This window comes from Eretmochelys imbricata, chromosome 5, assembly GCF_965152235.1.
Source record: "Eretmochelys imbricata isolate rEreImb1 chromosome 5, rEreImb1.hap1, whole genome shotgun sequence".
Taxonomy (NCBI): domain Eukaryota; kingdom Metazoa; phylum Chordata; order Testudines; family Cheloniidae; genus Eretmochelys; species Eretmochelys imbricata.
Genome location: NC_135576.1, coordinates 24,669,530 through 24,686,614, shown reverse-complemented (window position 1 = coordinate 24,686,614; position 17,085 = coordinate 24,669,530). Strand labels below are relative to the sequence as shown.

Here is a 17,085-nt window from a genome sequence, read left to right as displayed (position 1 = left end):
TTTCCAGCAGTAAATGGGCTGCACTGCAGTCAGAAGTTGCATTTGTTCTCTTCAGATGTAATCTGTCATAAACGTAGCTCACCTGTTCCGGATATTATCAACCCTGTCTGTGTGATAAATAGTCTGATCTTTTGCAGTGTGAAGAATCTACTGTGTCTGACAAGACACAGCCACCTCAAATAATGCAACAGGATGAAGGCATGCTACCAGCTCAATGTCACATCAAAATAGAAAGATCAGAGTTGTAGCTAGAAACTCAAAGATCAGTGGGAGATCTCTGTAGCTCTGTTCAGGTAAGTTCTGTGTATATAGTTAATTTTTTATACCCTAGCAAGACCCAAAAGTGGCAGTCAACATCAGGCTCCTGTTGTTGTAGCAATTGTACAAAGAGGGTCCCTGCCCCACAGAATTTACAATCTAATGTGAAACAAGAATAGCGGAGAAGTGGGGAAAGAGGTTAAGGTTAATGGTAATAAGATCACATTGTGACTGACATCAACTGTCTGTTGCAGAACTCAGAAAGGCTATTAATGACAACTCTTCATCTAGTAGATACATTACTTATCCATTCAGAGCAATGGGAGTTTCCTGCAGCTCTGATATTTCTGTTTTGATACATCCTATCACAGACTGTGGGTTTTTTTTTTAAAAGCAGCCCTCTGGAATTTCATAAAAAAAATAGGATTTTGGAGCAGTGTTCGGTCTCTAGTTACTGCTTTGTCATTTTCATGTTTAATTTACATATTCAGATAAATTAATTTTAATTTAAGACCATATCAGAAATCACTTCCCTTTTCCTAATAGGAAAGTAGTACTTGTGGCACCTTAGAGACTAACCAATTTATTTGAGCATAAGCTTTTGTGAGCTACAGCTCACTTCATCGGATACATACTGTGGAAACTGCAGAAGACATTATATACACAGAGACCATAAAACAATACCTCCTCCCACCCCACTCTCCTGCTGGTAATAGCTTATCTAAAGTGATCACTCTCCTTACAACGTATATGATAATTGGGCCATTTCCAGCACAAATCCAGGTTTTCTCACCCTCCGCCTCCCCCCACACAAACTCACTCTCCTGCTGGCAATAGCCCATCCAAAGTGACCACTCTCTTTACAATCTGTATGAAAATCAAGGTGGGCCATTTCCAGCACAAATCCAGGTTTTCTTACCCCCCTCCCCTTTTTTCCAAAAACCACACACACAAACTCACTCTCTTGCTGGTAATAGCCCATCCAAAGTGACCACTCTCCTTACAATGTGTATGAAAATCAAGGTGGGCCATTTCCAGCATAAATCCAAGTTTTCTCACCCTCCGCCCCCGCACACACAAACTCTCTCTTGCTGGTAATAGCCCATCCAAAGTGACCACTCTCCCTACAATGTGCATGATAATCAAGGTGGGCCATTTCCAGCACAAATCCAGGTTCTCTCACCCCCTCCACCCCCCATACACACACAAACTCACTCTCCTGCTGGTAACAGCCCATCTAAAGGGACCACTCTCCCCACAATGTGCACGATAATCAAGGTGGGCCATTTCCAGCACAAATCCAGGTCTTCTCACCCCCCCGCAACACACAAACTCACTCTCCTGCTGGTAATAGCTCATCCAAACTGACCACTCTCCTTACAATGTGTATGATAATCAAGGTGGGCCATTTCCAGCATAAATCCAAGTTTAACCAGAATGTCTGAGTGGGGGAGGGTAGGAAAAAACAAGGGGAAATAGGCTACCTTGCATAATGACTTAGCCACTCCCAGTCTCTATTTAAGCCTAAATTAATAGTATCCAATTTGCAAATGAATTCCAATTCAGCAGTTTCTCGCTGGAGTCTGGATTTGAAGTTTTTTTGTTATAAGATAGCGACCTTCATGTCTGTAATTGCGTGACCAGAGAGATTGAAGTGTTCTCCGACTGGTTTATGAATGTTATAATTCTTGACATTTGATTTGTGTCCATTTATTCCTTTATGTAGAGACTGTCCAGTTTGACCAATGTACATGGCAGAGGGGCATTGCTGGCACATGATGGCATATATCACATTGGTGGATGTGCAGGTGAACGAGCCTCTGATAGTGTGGCTGATGTTACTAGGCCCTGTGATGGTGTCCCCTGATTAGATATGTGGGCACAGTTGGCAACGGGCTTTGTTGCAAGGATAGGTTCCTGGGTTAGTGGTTCTGTTGTGTGGTATGTGGTTGTTGGTGAGTATTTGCTTCAGGTTGGGGGGCTGTCTGTAAGCAAGGACTGGCCTGTCTCCCAAGATTTGTGAGAGTGTTGGGTCATCCTTCAGGATAGGTTGTAGATCCTCAAAGAAACTGCGGAATCATCTGATCAACATCCTCTACAGCAAACAGGGAAAGATTAAGAATGAGCTCTCAAAAATGGATACTCTCATAAAAAACCAACCTTCCACACAAACTTCCTCGTGGCTGGAATTTACTAAAACTAGACAAGCCATTTACAACGCACACTTTGCTTCTCTACAAAAGAAAAAGGACAGTAAACTTTCTAAACTACTACATGCTACAAGGGGCCACAGCAATGGTTCCCTCAACCCACCCAGCAATATTGTTAACCTATCCAACTATACTCTCAGCCCAGCAGAAGCAGCTGTCCTATCTCGGGGCCTCTCCTTCTGCCCCTCCACCCGCACGAACATGATACAGTTCTGTGGTGACCTAGAATCCTATTTTCAACGTCTGTGACTCAAGGAATATTTCCAAAATACCTCTGAACAACATACTAATCCACAGAGGCCTCCCTACCAACATTACAAAAAGAAGGATTCTAGGTGGACTCCTCCTGAAGGTCGAAACAGCAGACTGGATTTCTACATAGAGTGCTTCCGCCGACGTGCACGGGCTGAAATTGTGGAAAAGCAGCATCACTTGCCCCATAACCTCAGCCGTGCAGAACACAATGCCATCCACAGCCTCAGAAACAACTCTGACATCATAATCAAAAAGACTGACAAAGGAGGTGCTGTTGTCATCATGAATAGGTCGGAATATGAACAAGAGGCTGCTCGGCAGCTCTCCAACACCACTTTCTACAAGCCATTACCCTATGATCCCACTGAGAGTTACCAAAAGCAACTACAGCATTTGCTCAAGAAACTTCCTGAAAAAGCACAAGATCAAATCCGCACAGACACACCCCTGGAGCCCCAACCTGGGATATTCTATCTATTACCCAAGATCCATAAACCTGGAAATCCTGGGCGCCCCATCATCTCAGGCATTGGCACCCTGACAGCAGGATTGTCTGGCTATGTAGACTCCCTCCTCAGGCCCTACGCTACCAGCACTCCCAGCTACCTTCGAGACACCACTGACTTCCTGAGGAAACTACAATCCATCGGTGATCTTCCTGATAACACCATCCTGGCCACTATGGATGTAGAAGCCCTCTACACCAACATTCCACACAAAGATGGACTACAAGCCGTCAAGAACACTATCCCCGATAATGTCACGGCTAGCCTGGTGGCTGAACTTTGTGACTTTGTCCTTACCCATAACTATTTTACATTTGGGGACAATGTATACCTTCAGATCAGCGGCACTGCTATGGGTACCCGCATGGCCTCACAGTATGCCAACATTTTTAGGGCTAATTTAGAACAACGCTTCCTCAGCTCTCGTCCCCTAACCCCCCTACTCTACTTGCGCTATATTGATGACATCTTCATCATCTGAACCCATGGAAAAGAAGCCCTTGAGGAATTCCACCATGATTTCAACAATTTCCATCCCACCATCAACCTCAGCCTGGTCCAGTCCACACAAGAGATCCACTTCCTGGGCACTACAGTGCTAATAAACAATGGTCACATAAACACCACCCTATACCGGAAACCTACTGACCGCTATTCCTACCTACATGCCTCCAGCTTTCACCCTGACCACACCACACGATCCATCGTCTGCAGCCAAGCTCTACGATACAATCGCATTTGCTCCAACCCCTCAGACAGAGACAGACACCTACAAGATCTCTATCAAGCATTCTTACAACTACAATACCCACCTGCGGAAGTGAAGAAACAGATTGATAGAGCCAGAAGAGTTCCCAGAAGTCACCTACTACAGGACAGGCCTAACAAAGAAAATAACAGAACGTCACTAGCCGTCACCTTCAGCCCCCAACTAAAACCCCTCCAATGCATTATTAAGGATCTACAACCTATCCTGAAGGATGACCCAACACTCTCACAAATCTTGGGAGACAGGCCAGTCCTTGCTTACAGACAGCCCCCCAACCTGAAGCAAATACTCACCAACAACCACATACCACACAACAGAACCACTAACCCAGGAACCTATCCTTGCAACAAAGCCCGTTGCCAACTGTGCCCACATATCTATTCAGGGGACACCATCACAGGGCCTAGTAACATCAGCCACACTATCAGAGACTCGTTCACCTGCACATCCACCAATGTGATATATGCCATCATGTGCCAGCAATGCCCCACTGCCATGTACATTGGTCAAACTGGACAGTCTCTACGTAAAAGAATAAATGGACACAAATCAGATGTCAAGAATTATAACATTCATAAACCAGTCGGAGAACACTTCAATCTCTCTGGTCACGCAATTACAGACATGAAGGTCGCTATCTTACAACAAAAAAACTTCAAATCCAGACTCCAGCGAGAAACTGCTGAATTGGAATTCATTTGCAAATTGGATACTATTAATTTAGGCTTAAATAGAGACTGGGAGTGGCTAAGTCATTATGCAAGGTAGCCTATTTCCCCTTGTTTTTTCCTACCCCCCCCCCAAGACATTCTGGTTAAACTTGGATTTGTGCTGGAAATGGCCAACCTTGATTATCATACACATTGTAAGGAGAGTGGTCAGTTTGGATGAGCTATTACCAGCAGGAGAGTGAGTTTGTGTGTGGGGTGGGGTGAGAAGACCTGGATTTGTGCTGGAAATGGCCCACCTTGATTATCGTGCACATTGTAGGGAGAGTGGTCACTTTGGATAAGCTATTACCAGCAGGAGAGTGGGGTGGGAGGAGGTATTGTTTCATGGTCTCTGTGTATATGTCTTCTGCAGTTTCCACAGTATGCATCCGATGAAGTGAGCTGTAGCTCACGAAAGCTTATGCTCAAATAAATTGGTTAGTCTCTAAGGTGCCACAAATACTCCTTTTCTTTTTGCAAATACAGACTAACACGGCTGTTACTCTGAAACTTTTCCTAATAGTTTCCCCTTCAACAAAGGAGAAAGATTAATATTCACCTAGAGACTTCAGTAACTAGGTGTATGATGCCTTGGAATGTGAAGTGCTGAATAGGTGCTAAGAATGACTTGCATCTAGTCCCATGTGACTAATGTAATGAAACAGAGTGCATGACTTACTAAATGTAACTTATTTCTGATTTGAATTACCTGGTAGTTGTGTTCAAGGACATAGTTGTGGCTTAAGATTACTTTTGAATATAAGCCTAAAGGCCACTAAACATACTATTTTCATATGTAAATGTATAACAGTCTGTCTGCTACCAACAGTGATCTTGGAAAGAAGACCCAAAGAAATTAAAACAATCTGTACAGTACTAGCAGCCAGTAATCAGTAAACAATCATTTGTAATTAAACAGTTCTATTAACATTCAGAACTGTTTGCATTATGTAGTGTTCTCTTTGCATCTTGGGGGCCTGGCCTATGCTAAGGTCTCTGTGCCATTACGGAGCACAGACCTCAGCTCTTCTAAATTAATAGTGGAGGAGTCCACAAACATGGGGAAATCCTCTGGGGGAGGGAGGGGGGTTATGGTCTTTGTAACAAGTGGCTAGCGGCTATTATGCTAATAAGATCACTGGAATGTAGTGCATGTTGGCCCCAATCCTTGGCTCAGACATGCACCCATGCCTCAAGTTGAATCCTAGGTTTAATGATTAAGTTCCACAATGATAAAATGTGACTTATCTTTGGATCACATTTTCAAAAGTGCTTAAGACCCATTTTCAAAGTGGCTTAGGCTTCTAAATCATGATTATAACACTGTCTAACATTGAATGCATAGTTGTGGTCAGCACTGTACTAGCAAACTCAACTCTTCATATCTGTGTTCTAAGATGAAGATTTTGTAGTGAAGGCAAAGCATTAAAGAGGAATTTCACATTAAAAGGAGGCATTCAGCCTTCTTAGCTGAAGTGCTAAAAGTAGACTAAATTTAACACACTAAATTTATTTTTTTGTGTGTGTTAGATTATAAAAAGGCCAGTGTACCAATAGCCCGGGGGAAAAATAATCCAATCTGTGTTTCTTCATTGGGTATATTCTGCGTTCATTCATAGAATCATAGAATATCAGGGTTGGAAGGGACCTCAGGAGGTCATCTAGTCCAACCCCCTGCTCAAAAGCAGGACCCATTCATCAAAGTACGATTAGAATGTCTTCAAAAGAAATATTTTTAAATATGTGTCACCGTGTATTCAGATATCTTTTCCAAAGGGAGTCCTGCATTCACAACTTTTGTAACTTATGCCCATTTTTTTAATACTCAGTAAAACATCTGATGTGCTACCGTTAGACCCAGACCTTCAAAATACAGTAAGAAAGAAAATGAAAGGAGACTAGGAGGGGGAAGTTTACCTGGAAGGTTGATGCTTTTTCCTAAACTAAAGCAAACATTTACAGAACTTTCTGTTGAATTGATTATAACAACTACAACGTACTTGAGTTCTCCAATTAATCTTCCAGCTTAGTTTCTGGTTTCATCTGCTGTCACAATTGCTAAGGATCCAAGATTTTTGCCAACAGTATGATTTAGCACCATCTGTCTTTTCTACTTCACAAGTCTGTTCTCTTCATGGACAGTTGGAGACCTATAGTAGAGGAAACACATTTAGTTCATTTTATTTTTCTTGGCATTTTCCTATTCCTTTATTTGTAGACTACATATCCCTGAAAATTCTACTTACTGGACAAACAGGAGAATGTCAGCAGACCTGCCTTGTTATAAAATGAGACACTTAACTGCTCAGATTAGTTATACAAGTTATATGCTTATCCATTTGTCTAGATCAGGGGTGGGCAAACTTTTTGGCCAGAGGGCCACATCTGGGTGGAGAAATTGCATGCACGGCCATGAATGTAGGGCTCAGGGCAGGGGTTGGGGTGCAGTGTGTGGCAGAGGGCTCAGGGCAGGGGCTTGGGGTGTAGGAGGGCTTTGGGTTGCGGGGTCTAGCCTGGCAGTTGCACACAGCAGGGCTAAGACAGGCTCCCTGCCTGCCCTGGCCCCGCGCAGCTCCCAGAAGCAGCGGCACCACGTCCCTGCAGCCCCTGGGGGTGGGGAAGCAGGGGACTCTGCACGCTGCCCTCGCCTGCGGGTACCTCCCCCGAAGCTCCCAGTGGCTGCAGTTCCCCTTTCCTGGCCAATGGGAGCTGCGGGGGGCAGTGCCTGCAGGCGAGGGCAGCGCACAGCCCTCTGCCCCACCCCTCCCCCAGGGGCTGCAGGGACATGGTGCCGGCTGCTTCCGGGAGTGGCGCGGGGCACGTGGTGCCACGGGGATGGCAATCCCATGGGCTGTCAGGGCTTTGGATCCAGGCTGTAGTTTGCCTACCCCTGGTCTAGATTCTTATATCACCCCCAACACAGTAGTAACTAAATGCCCTATCCAAATCGTACCCAAACATCTTGCCTTTAGAGATTCACCCTCTGATTCAGGAAGACGGTGATCATTTGACAAGAAAACCACAACATTTTAGGGCCATGTAAAGTACTGGAGAAACTGAGACAATCAGTGTTTCCGTCAGGTTTTCCAAAGGTGACAAGGAATTGCTTTAACTCTCTCACTTATGGTCTCTCCCGTGCTGTTTAGGATGTAAATTCTGGAGGCAAGACTGCATTATCTCCTGTGCCTCAGAGGGATGAGTGCATTATTGGCACTTTGCTGATAACAAGGTTATGCTGCCATGGTTAAAGGCTCCCATCAAGTGAGTTTTTAGATCTATAGACAGTCACAGACCTCAAAGCTGATTGGCACGCCAGCCTCCTTTTATTTAGGGTAAATGGAAGAAGCAATTAAGCTCCTTCTAAGGAGAAAGACAGCCAAAACAATAGACACCACCATCCAAGGCGAGAAAGGTCTGAGCAAGAATTAACTCAGGGAGAATAAAAGGGGCTTCCCTGAGACATTGAAAATGCAGGGGCTGAGACATTGATTGGCAGAGCATTGTGTTTGTCAGGAGGAGAAAGCCAGGAGGCAGTGAGAGAAGCAGTGTGAGGTTGGTCCTGAGAGGAAGCCAGGCGTGAACTATACAAAATGCTGGTTGAGAAGACCCATTTGGATTTCTGAACAAGGAAACTAACTGCTGTCATTTTTTTCTATCGTGTTCAGAGAAACAGGACTTTGTGTACATCCTTTGCAAATAAACAGGACTGCATGAAAGAAATATTGACTCATCGATTTCTAACAGAAACAAGTGGGCTACTGAATACTGGTTAACATTTTGGCCAAGGGCCAACGAATAGTTAATACCACATAGCCTTCACTTTATTGTATTCCTGCTAGACACTCTGCCTGCCCGTTACTCTCTTCTTAATGGCTATTTGGTCCCTTCCACTCATGACTTTGTGCCTTGTGTCACACAGCCTATGATTCTGTTTCCTGTGTACTAAGCACGCTTTAGCTCTCTTTAGATCTCTCCTTAAGAACCACTTCTTTTTCCCACCCGTTCTTTGTTTATCCTCTACAGTGTTATCTACTCCCACTCTTGGATGGACTGAAAACAAAGAATGACCTGCAACTAGTTTAAATTGTAAACTCTTTGTGGCAGGGACCTGTCTAAACTATGTCTTGTAAAGTACTCTACACAAGTAATTTCTGCAGCACAAGGTTTAGCAAGTATGTTTTACAGTTCAGGGGTTAAATCAGTAAATGACACAAAAAAGGCTAATACAGAACATCATTCTGACTGAAATTGCTACAGTTTAAAGCTTAATTTTCACAGTTGCAGACCTAGTCTCTAATCCTTACATTAACTTCTAAAGGAGCAGCAGTCAATCAGGATGGGGATTTTATGGAGAATTAGCATAGAATTCAGTACGAATAAATGACCTATGAAATTTTAGAAACCTGTTTTGGCTGAGCAAATATCAGATGGTAACAACTTTCAGGCACTGCTAACCTGATTTAAATTAGAACCTACTAATTAAATGGCAAAAGACTCCATTGGTGCCATTGTTAATTGCATTGTATGAAATATCCAGGTGCCGATTCTGGCATCCACTCCATACCATCTATGCTGCTGTGGCCATATACAGTGACTTTACAGAAGCGAGGGGAAAACTCCCGCAGCACAGAAGCGGTGAGGTGTCAACATAAGCAGCCCTGTAACATATGGTGTGTAGGAGAGGGAGCAGCAATGCACTGAATGTTCTAGGGTAGCTGGACTACTGTACAATCCATTGGCAACTCTGGGCAGGTTGTGCTTACAGGCTGCTCTAACTTATGGTGGGGGGCTATTTTGCTGCCTGCCCCCAGTAGCCTAGAATCCAGATGGCACAAAGGTGTTCTAAAGCCATTTGGTTCCCTACTCCTGGGCTGTGCCTCTCCAGATCTGCAACACAGAGACCAAGCCCCCCATATCCCAGAAATCCCTATTTAATTTTGTTCATTATATTAAACAAGACTCAGTACTGCATATGGACATTTGTTACTAGCAAGCTGCTACATGCCTTGAGACAGGGACCACATCTTGACAATATGCAATATTACATTATAAAAAACAATGTTGATGAGATCACCTCTCTAATGCATTCAGGAGCTCTTGCATCTCTTTCGGTTTCCTGTTGCGAGGTCCATAAACAGCTGTTTGAATCTGCAAACACTGTTTAGCATAAAATGAACGAGAAGTGATACACTGTATAACTCAACTTCAAAATCAACCAAGTTGCACAAATACTGATTATGCCTAGTTATCTACATATTAGCAAAGGAACTCCAGTGGTTCTCCCCAGCTGTGTGGTAGCAGTTGTCATGGCGGTTCATCAGCACTGTTAAATCCCAATAGATAGCCAATCCAGTATCCAGGGGTTCTGCAAGGGAGTAAGTATGCTACATAGTTGCTGGCCTGCTGTATCTTCAGTTACCTGCTGATTCTAAATCCCTTTGTGTGGACTTGGCACAGATGGCAGGTTGATGTAGGCAAATCTCATTACTAACATGAATAAGATCCTCACATCAGACTCCTTGAGAATCTATAGAGAAATAAAGCCTGATATCTCTAGCAGGATTTATAGTTTGGAAAATTAATTTACATTTTCAATCACTATGAGGCAGTAAATCCAAGAAAATCACTAGCAATGTAATTATAATTACCTTATTGAACAGCTGGTAAGCCTCTCTCATCTTTCCCTCTGCCAGGCAGATACTGCCCATGATATGGTAAGTTTCAGCTGCCTTCTCACTAAAATCACCATAGGTGTCTATGATGGACTTCAACGAATCTTTCAACAGCCTGTAGGCTTGCTACAGAGAAAAATGCAACATAACTTAGCACAAAAATATATTCATTTTTCGATCAGCATCTTTAAATGACTGACTGATGCATGTTTAACTCATTTGGAGTTTAACACCGATGCTTTTTGGGATCTACAGCCATTCTCCAATGATACGGAATCCTTACAGAGTATAATTCTATGCACTGATCTTTAAGACTAATAGTTTAATTTCTACGAAATGGAAACTCAGGAAGTGTGGTATGGTGACCACCTGTCTCTATGAGACATCTGTTATTTGACACCTAATGTCCTGTGTCCCATGTCCAGTCAATGTAGGACATGTCCAGTATTTCAACAATAAGCATGTGACGGGTCATACACTATGATGTCAATGTAAATGCTATTTTGCATTATGTACCACAAAAAACATTGGAGGATGCTGTAGCTTAAAAATAATCTTAGGGCAAAATTTTCTGAAGTGCTTAGGCGCTTCTGAAAATATTACCTTTTGTCCCCTACTTTTAATTGAGCTGTCCTTTAGGGTGCTTAGTTTTTAAGAATATAGGGAGAGTAAAGTTGTATAAAAACCTCTTCTGTCCATCAAATATTGCTTATAGAGGAATCAGAACACGTAGAAACAGGATCTTCATCAAAAATGGGAGAAATCAGGGGTGAAATCCTGGCCTCACTGAAGTCAATAGCATGGATTCTGGGCTGTACTGCCTGCACATTGATTTCAGTGGGACCAGTATCTTACCCCTGTATACCTACTGTTATACTAGAAAGTGTTAATGGCTGCCATCAAGTGTGTCTTTGAGCTATAGGTAATCACAGATCTTGTTAAAGCTGATGGGTGCTGTCAGGCTCCTTCATGGAATATGCTAGCTGGAGGTAGTAGAAGCTACCACCCGAGGCACTAGGCTGTATGCAAGGAGAAGATGAAGCTAAGCCATGTCAGCAGGGGGGTTTTCCTGGGAGCTGATTACAAATGTAGGCATTGGAGGCATTGACTAATTGCAGCTGGTGTGTCTGTGTGAAAGCAAGAGAAAGCCAGCACACAGCGAGGGAAGTGGGTGTAAGCACGGCCCTGAGAGGGATTGGAGACAGACCTTCTTGGGGCACAGAACTGACTGAAAAGGCAGGCATGGAAATTGTGAGCAAGGAAACTGCTGTTTTCTCCTACTGTGTTCAGGGAAATAAGACTTTGGTGCAATCCTGTTTATTTACAAAGGAATACGTAACTCATATAATCCATTTCTCCTCCTAATGGAAACAGCCTGGCAAGGCCCCGAACATTGACTAAGTGCTCAGACAACACTTAACATGCACTGTTAGGTATATTATTAATAAGATGACCTAGAACTATAGGATGTCCGTACTTTCTCCTCTTGCCTTTAATAGGAGTTTTCTCACTGAGTTGAGTGGGAGCAGGATCGTTATCTCCTTTGACATTGCCAAGCAAGTGAGATGATACATGGCTATGCCAAGCTGCATGAAGATTCCATGTTAGGCAGTGCGGCTATTTGTTTGCTCTTTAGCTCCCCCTTGCCCACACAGACAGAATGACAGAGAGCCATGGATTCTGGGCTGTACTGCCAGTGCGAAGTTGCTTTACAGTCCATGAAGGATCCAGTGTAGGGGGATCCTCCAGTCGCACAGTGCTGGTGAAGTGGCTCCTATGTTACCCTGCCTTCCTGTGATAGGTGTAGAAGGGGCAGCCAGCCTACTCCTGCAAACCGCTCATCCCTGGCTGCCATAACATCCCCTTGGAGCTGATGGCACCAGAGAGCAATTAAAGGAGGTGTGTTTTTTCTGACACACGCCTGCACATACACATTCTAGATGGCTGCAAGCACTAAGGCATGCAAGTAAGCTTGTAAGCTAGGATTTGGTGTTACCTGGTTTTTCCCTACATGTACAAGCCATTTACTGAATTCCTCAATGGCAGAAAGTGTCAGGGAATCCTTTGCACCCAGTGCTGCCCGATATGCAACCAGACTCTCTGTAAAATACATTTCAGCCGCCCCTAGAAATAAGCACAGTAATTATTACTGACCGACTGGACCCCTTTTAGAATAGGACATCTCAGCTCCAACCCAGGTAACAATCCCATACAAATAGTGGATTTTATTAGTAATTTAACTAGGTGGATATAAAAAACTGTATCTAGTTTCCCTAAATGCAGAGGGCTAAATTTTGACCCTACTTACATCCCAAGCAACCTCATTGAAGTCTGAAGTTATTTTAATAAGAAAAGGTTAAACAAAATAGTTTTAATGCACATGAAAACCTACTAGACTGAAGTCTAATTTACCTACAGAACAGGCAAAGCACAGCAGTGTGTGTATGGGCTTCACCACACTGCCCTGCCAGTGGGTCTCAACCTTCCCTTGGAGAGACCACCTGTAAGGGTAACTCAGTTTCCATGTTTCAGAGTAACAGCCGTGTTAGTCAGTATTCGCAAAAAGAAAAGGAGTACTTGTGGCACCTTAGAGACTAACCAATTTATTTGAGCATGAGCTTTCGTGAGCCACAGCTCACTTCATCAGATGCATACCGTGGAAACTGCAGCAGACTTTATATATACACAGAGAATATGAAACAATACCTCCTCCCACCCCACTGTCCTGCTGGTAATAGCTTATCTAAAGTAATCGTCAGGTTAGGCCATTTCCAGCACAAATCCAGGTTTTCTCACCCTCCACCCCCCCACACAAATTCACTCTCCTGCTGGTGATAGCCCATCCAAAGTGACAACTCTTCCATGGGTATTTGCTCCTGGGTCTTTCTGCTGAGACTGCTCTCGAAGGTATTGGGTGGAATGGTAATGCTTGTGCTAGGGACATCTGTTCACTGGGGTCTGGACTCAGACCAGTAAACTCACTTTATGTAATCTAAAGACCCATGAGTTTCCCATCTCTAGAATGGGGATAATGATGTAAAGGTCTTTGAGCTCTACTGATGAAAAGTACTATACAAAAGCTAGGTCTTTTGATTATTACCTAGCTATAGTAGCATATGAACTGCAAACCTAGATGAGAACTACAACTGTCTAAATGACCACTATCTCCTATAACAAACATTTCTGTTTTTTTTTTTAAACTAGGAAAAAATGGCAAAAAAATTGGCTAATGCAGAGTTGAGGTTGCATGGTGATAGCTCATGCCCTTCCAGAACATTGAATTCAGCAAAACTCAAACTTCTGAAAACCAGGAAATATAGTTAAGGTAGACACTCACGTAACCTTAACTCTGCCCTCTGAGTGATGCCCACAACACCTATACAAACACAGACTCCCACTCTGCCCCTTCACGTAATGGGCAGGTGCTTCCCGCCCTCGCCCTACACTCAAACACTGAGCCTGCTCCCCTGACAGAATACCACACTTGTAAAATTGAACAGCCACTTCATAGCCTTTTACAACACCTTCACACAGGATACCAACTAAACCTGTACTTTCCCCTACCCATCATTACATCCACAGATTGCTGTCATAGCCCATCTCACTACTAACAATACCCATGGCAAGAAGACCCCAGTGCCCTGCTACTGACACAAACTACACAATTCTGTGTTGAAATGATGCAGACTGAAATTTCAAGGTACACACATACCTCTTTCCATTGAGCTCTGCTGATGACAAACACTATATAAAAGCAAAGTCTTATACTACTGTGGCTAGGTAATACTTAAATCAACTGCAAATCTAGGTGAGAACGTAGGCAGGGACTCAGATACAGATCTCATGATATCACAAATACAGCTCTCCGAAGCTGCTCCAAAATATGCCTCCACCGTTCAAATACAACTACATTTAGCAGAAAGGGAATGCAGCTGGAGCACATGCGGATAATTCCCAGTGGCTACTGCCAGCACAGTTAAAGTAAAATCTGGATCTGAATCAGGATTTGAATGTAGGTGCAAAGCAAAACCTACACACTTAAGGTAAATGCCAGTGCAACCTTACCTTGGTATTTCCTGGTTTGAGTTTTGCTGACATTCTGGAAGGGCACCTGACAACCTTAATTCTGCATTAACGAAGTTTTTTGTCATTTAATAAAGCTCTAGAGATGCACAGCAAATGTCCATTACTGCATTCCTTACATTCAAAATTCCCACTGAAGTCAATGGAAATGAATTATAATCAATGGCAACTCCCATTAAGGACAGCAGAAAAGGGCATTCACACTGAAAAAAAAATATCCACCAATCCAAGGAATATTAAACACCTGAACTTCCAGGTGCTATTGCCTAGAAAATAGTACTTCATCTTCTGCTACATGCAATGGTCCAGATTCTGCTTTGAGACACCTGTGCAACCTCCACTGGCTTCAGTGGGGCTTACATGGGTAAACTGTGGGCAGAACTTGTCCCACTGCAGGTGGAGTGAAGTGCCAGTTCCAGGCAATGATCCCACAAACTTCAAGTGTTGAATATTCCATAGGTCAGCTCATTTTTACTAGTGTGTATATTCCTAAATAGGCTGTGTACATTTTTAGAATCTTCTGGCTCATCTGCCTGTTATAGCGTTACATTAGGCCCTAGAAGGATCATAATTCTGGTACAGTAAACTTCTTCCTTACTCACCAACATGCTGCTGGTCTCCAGTTGCAGCATAAGCTTTGCCCAGCAACAAGCCCGTCTGAGCAGCTTCAACACTAAGTTGCTTGTACAGAGCCACGCAAATGGAATGAGCCTAACAAAGATGGAGATTATTTATGCTAAATAAACACTGCATACAAGAACAGTAAATAGACTGTCTACAAAGATGGGTATTTTCATAGACACCACCTTTGCCGAGTTAGCCACAGGTGCAGAAACAAGGCAACCCTCTGGAACAGGAAAATTTCATCAAACAAAGCAGTGTAACTCACAATATTTGAACCAGGACTCAGCATCTCTTTTCCTCAGATTGTGCCTCTCCCCCAAGGAGCAAATATTTAAATAAATAAATCTTTATTATTATTAGAGAGAAGTGGAAGCTTCCAACCCACCAGAAGTTAGAGCTATTTGTACCCAGGGTTTTGCTTTGCACCTACATTAAAATTCTGATTCAGGTCCAGATTTAGATTTTAAACATACACAAGTTGGTGGTGTTTGAAGCTGGGTGTCTGGTTTGGATCCGTTTCTAATTTTTATCCTTTGGATCTGTAAAGGTGGGAGTGGTTTATTTAACCAGTGGTAAGTAGTTTAGCCTGGTTTCAAAGCAAGCAGCCACTGTTTTGCCTTATGCAGCAGGCAGTGTAAGTCAAATTCTTCAGTCTTCAGACCCCACAGAGTGTGAGGATCAAAATTCTGCAGAAAGCTGCCATGTGACAATAGTAAAGAATCACAGAAAGAGTCACTTTCTTCTAATATCATAGAAGGAGCTTTATTAGAATAGGAGAAACTGTATTATCCCTAGTTACTCTCTTTCTCAGGGCTTGTCTTCACTGCAGAGTTAATTTGAGTGTTGCCTCTAACTTGGGTACCATTCACACATTAAAAACCCTTAACACCAGTGTAGTAGTGTTTTTAACTCAAATTGTCTGGCCCAATGGGGAATAGAGGCTATACCTCAAATTAGCACAACTTGTCAGCAGCTAACACAATCACTCTGTGCAGGTCCAGTGTTTATTGTTTTCCCCAGTGTGGCCATTCTCAGTTGAGGTAGGCTAACTCAGAAGGAGTTAATTTTCATGTAGATAGAGAAATATGCCCCACTGGCTGAAACCTTGAGAGCTAAGAGTTACCAGGTCCAGACACATGCACTGATCGTTGGAGCCTTAGGCGCATGGGATCCCAGTAACGAGTGAGTGCTGAGAGAATGCAGAATTGGTCAATGCTACGTTTGGCTGATGTGGCAACTCAGGGTGTCGGATGCTATCAGGTGGTCAAGGAACATCTACATAGAACGCATCACTGGACATCGGCAATACCAGAAGGGATGAGCTGGAGTGCCGATGAGAAGCGCAGTCAGAAAAGTAACAAATATTTTCCTTATGGAGTGTATTTTCTAAATGGACAACCAACCTAATTCTCAATTACTGAGGGACAATCTCCACTCATTGATATATTTTGCTTTCCACAACCAAATCTCTGTACAACTTTTCATGAGTGATGTACCCAAGTATTTGGATTCTAATATCTAAACTATATTGTTAAATCTATTCACCTAAATTTGGATTATTGCTGATTATGTGCTCTATGTATCATATGACTTTTAAAAAACTAACTTTGTATTTGTGGTTTCAGAGTAGCAGCCGTGTTAGTCTATATCCGCAAAAAGAAAAGGAGTACTAGTGGCACCTAAGAGACTAACAAATTTATTTGAGCATCCGATGAAGTGAGCTGTAGCTCACAAAAGCTTATGCTTAAATAAATTGGTTAGTCTCTAAGGTGCCACAAGTCCTCCTTTCCTTTTTATATTTGTGGATAATCTAAACACTATACCCAGATGTACAGACACTCTTTTCCCAACCTATGTATTATGTAATTATTTTTAACATTAGCTTTAATAAAATTTAGGTTAACTCTGCAGGGAAGACTCAGCCTCACTGTGGAGCTGAAGCTTGGGACTTTCCTCATGACTCCCTGGTACATATTTTATACACCCCTTCTCACAGGA

The 17,085-nt window shown here is 43.0% G+C and overlaps 1 protein-coding gene and 1 long non-coding RNA gene across 2 annotated transcripts in view; one reads left to right on the top strand and one right to left on the bottom strand.

The window, feature by feature from the left end:
• Window positions 1–141: 141 nt before the first annotated feature.
• Window positions 142–17,085, top strand: part of LOC144264846 (uncharacterized) — a 23,578-nt gene continuing 6,634 nt past the window's right edge. The window contains exon 1 of the long non-coding RNA XR_013346118.1: window positions 142–293. This is a non-coding gene — a long non-coding RNA (uncharacterized LOC144264846). The remainder of the gene's footprint in view (window positions 294–17,085) is intronic.
• Window positions 6,819–17,085, bottom strand: part of TTC23L (tetratricopeptide repeat domain 23 like) — a 26,257-nt gene continuing 15,990 nt past the window's right edge. The window contains exons 7-11 of the mRNA XM_077816734.1: window positions 15,066–15,174; window positions 12,377–12,504; window positions 10,357–10,506; window positions 9,783–9,865; window positions 6,819–6,858 (exon numbers count right to left, since the gene is read on the bottom strand). Coding sequence (XP_077672860.1) covers window positions 6,819–6,858; window positions 9,783–9,865; window positions 10,357–10,506; window positions 12,377–12,504; window positions 15,066–15,174 — 510 coding nt within the window. The remainder of the gene's footprint in view (window positions 6,859–9,782; window positions 9,866–10,356; window positions 10,507–12,376; window positions 12,505–15,065; window positions 15,175–17,085) is intronic.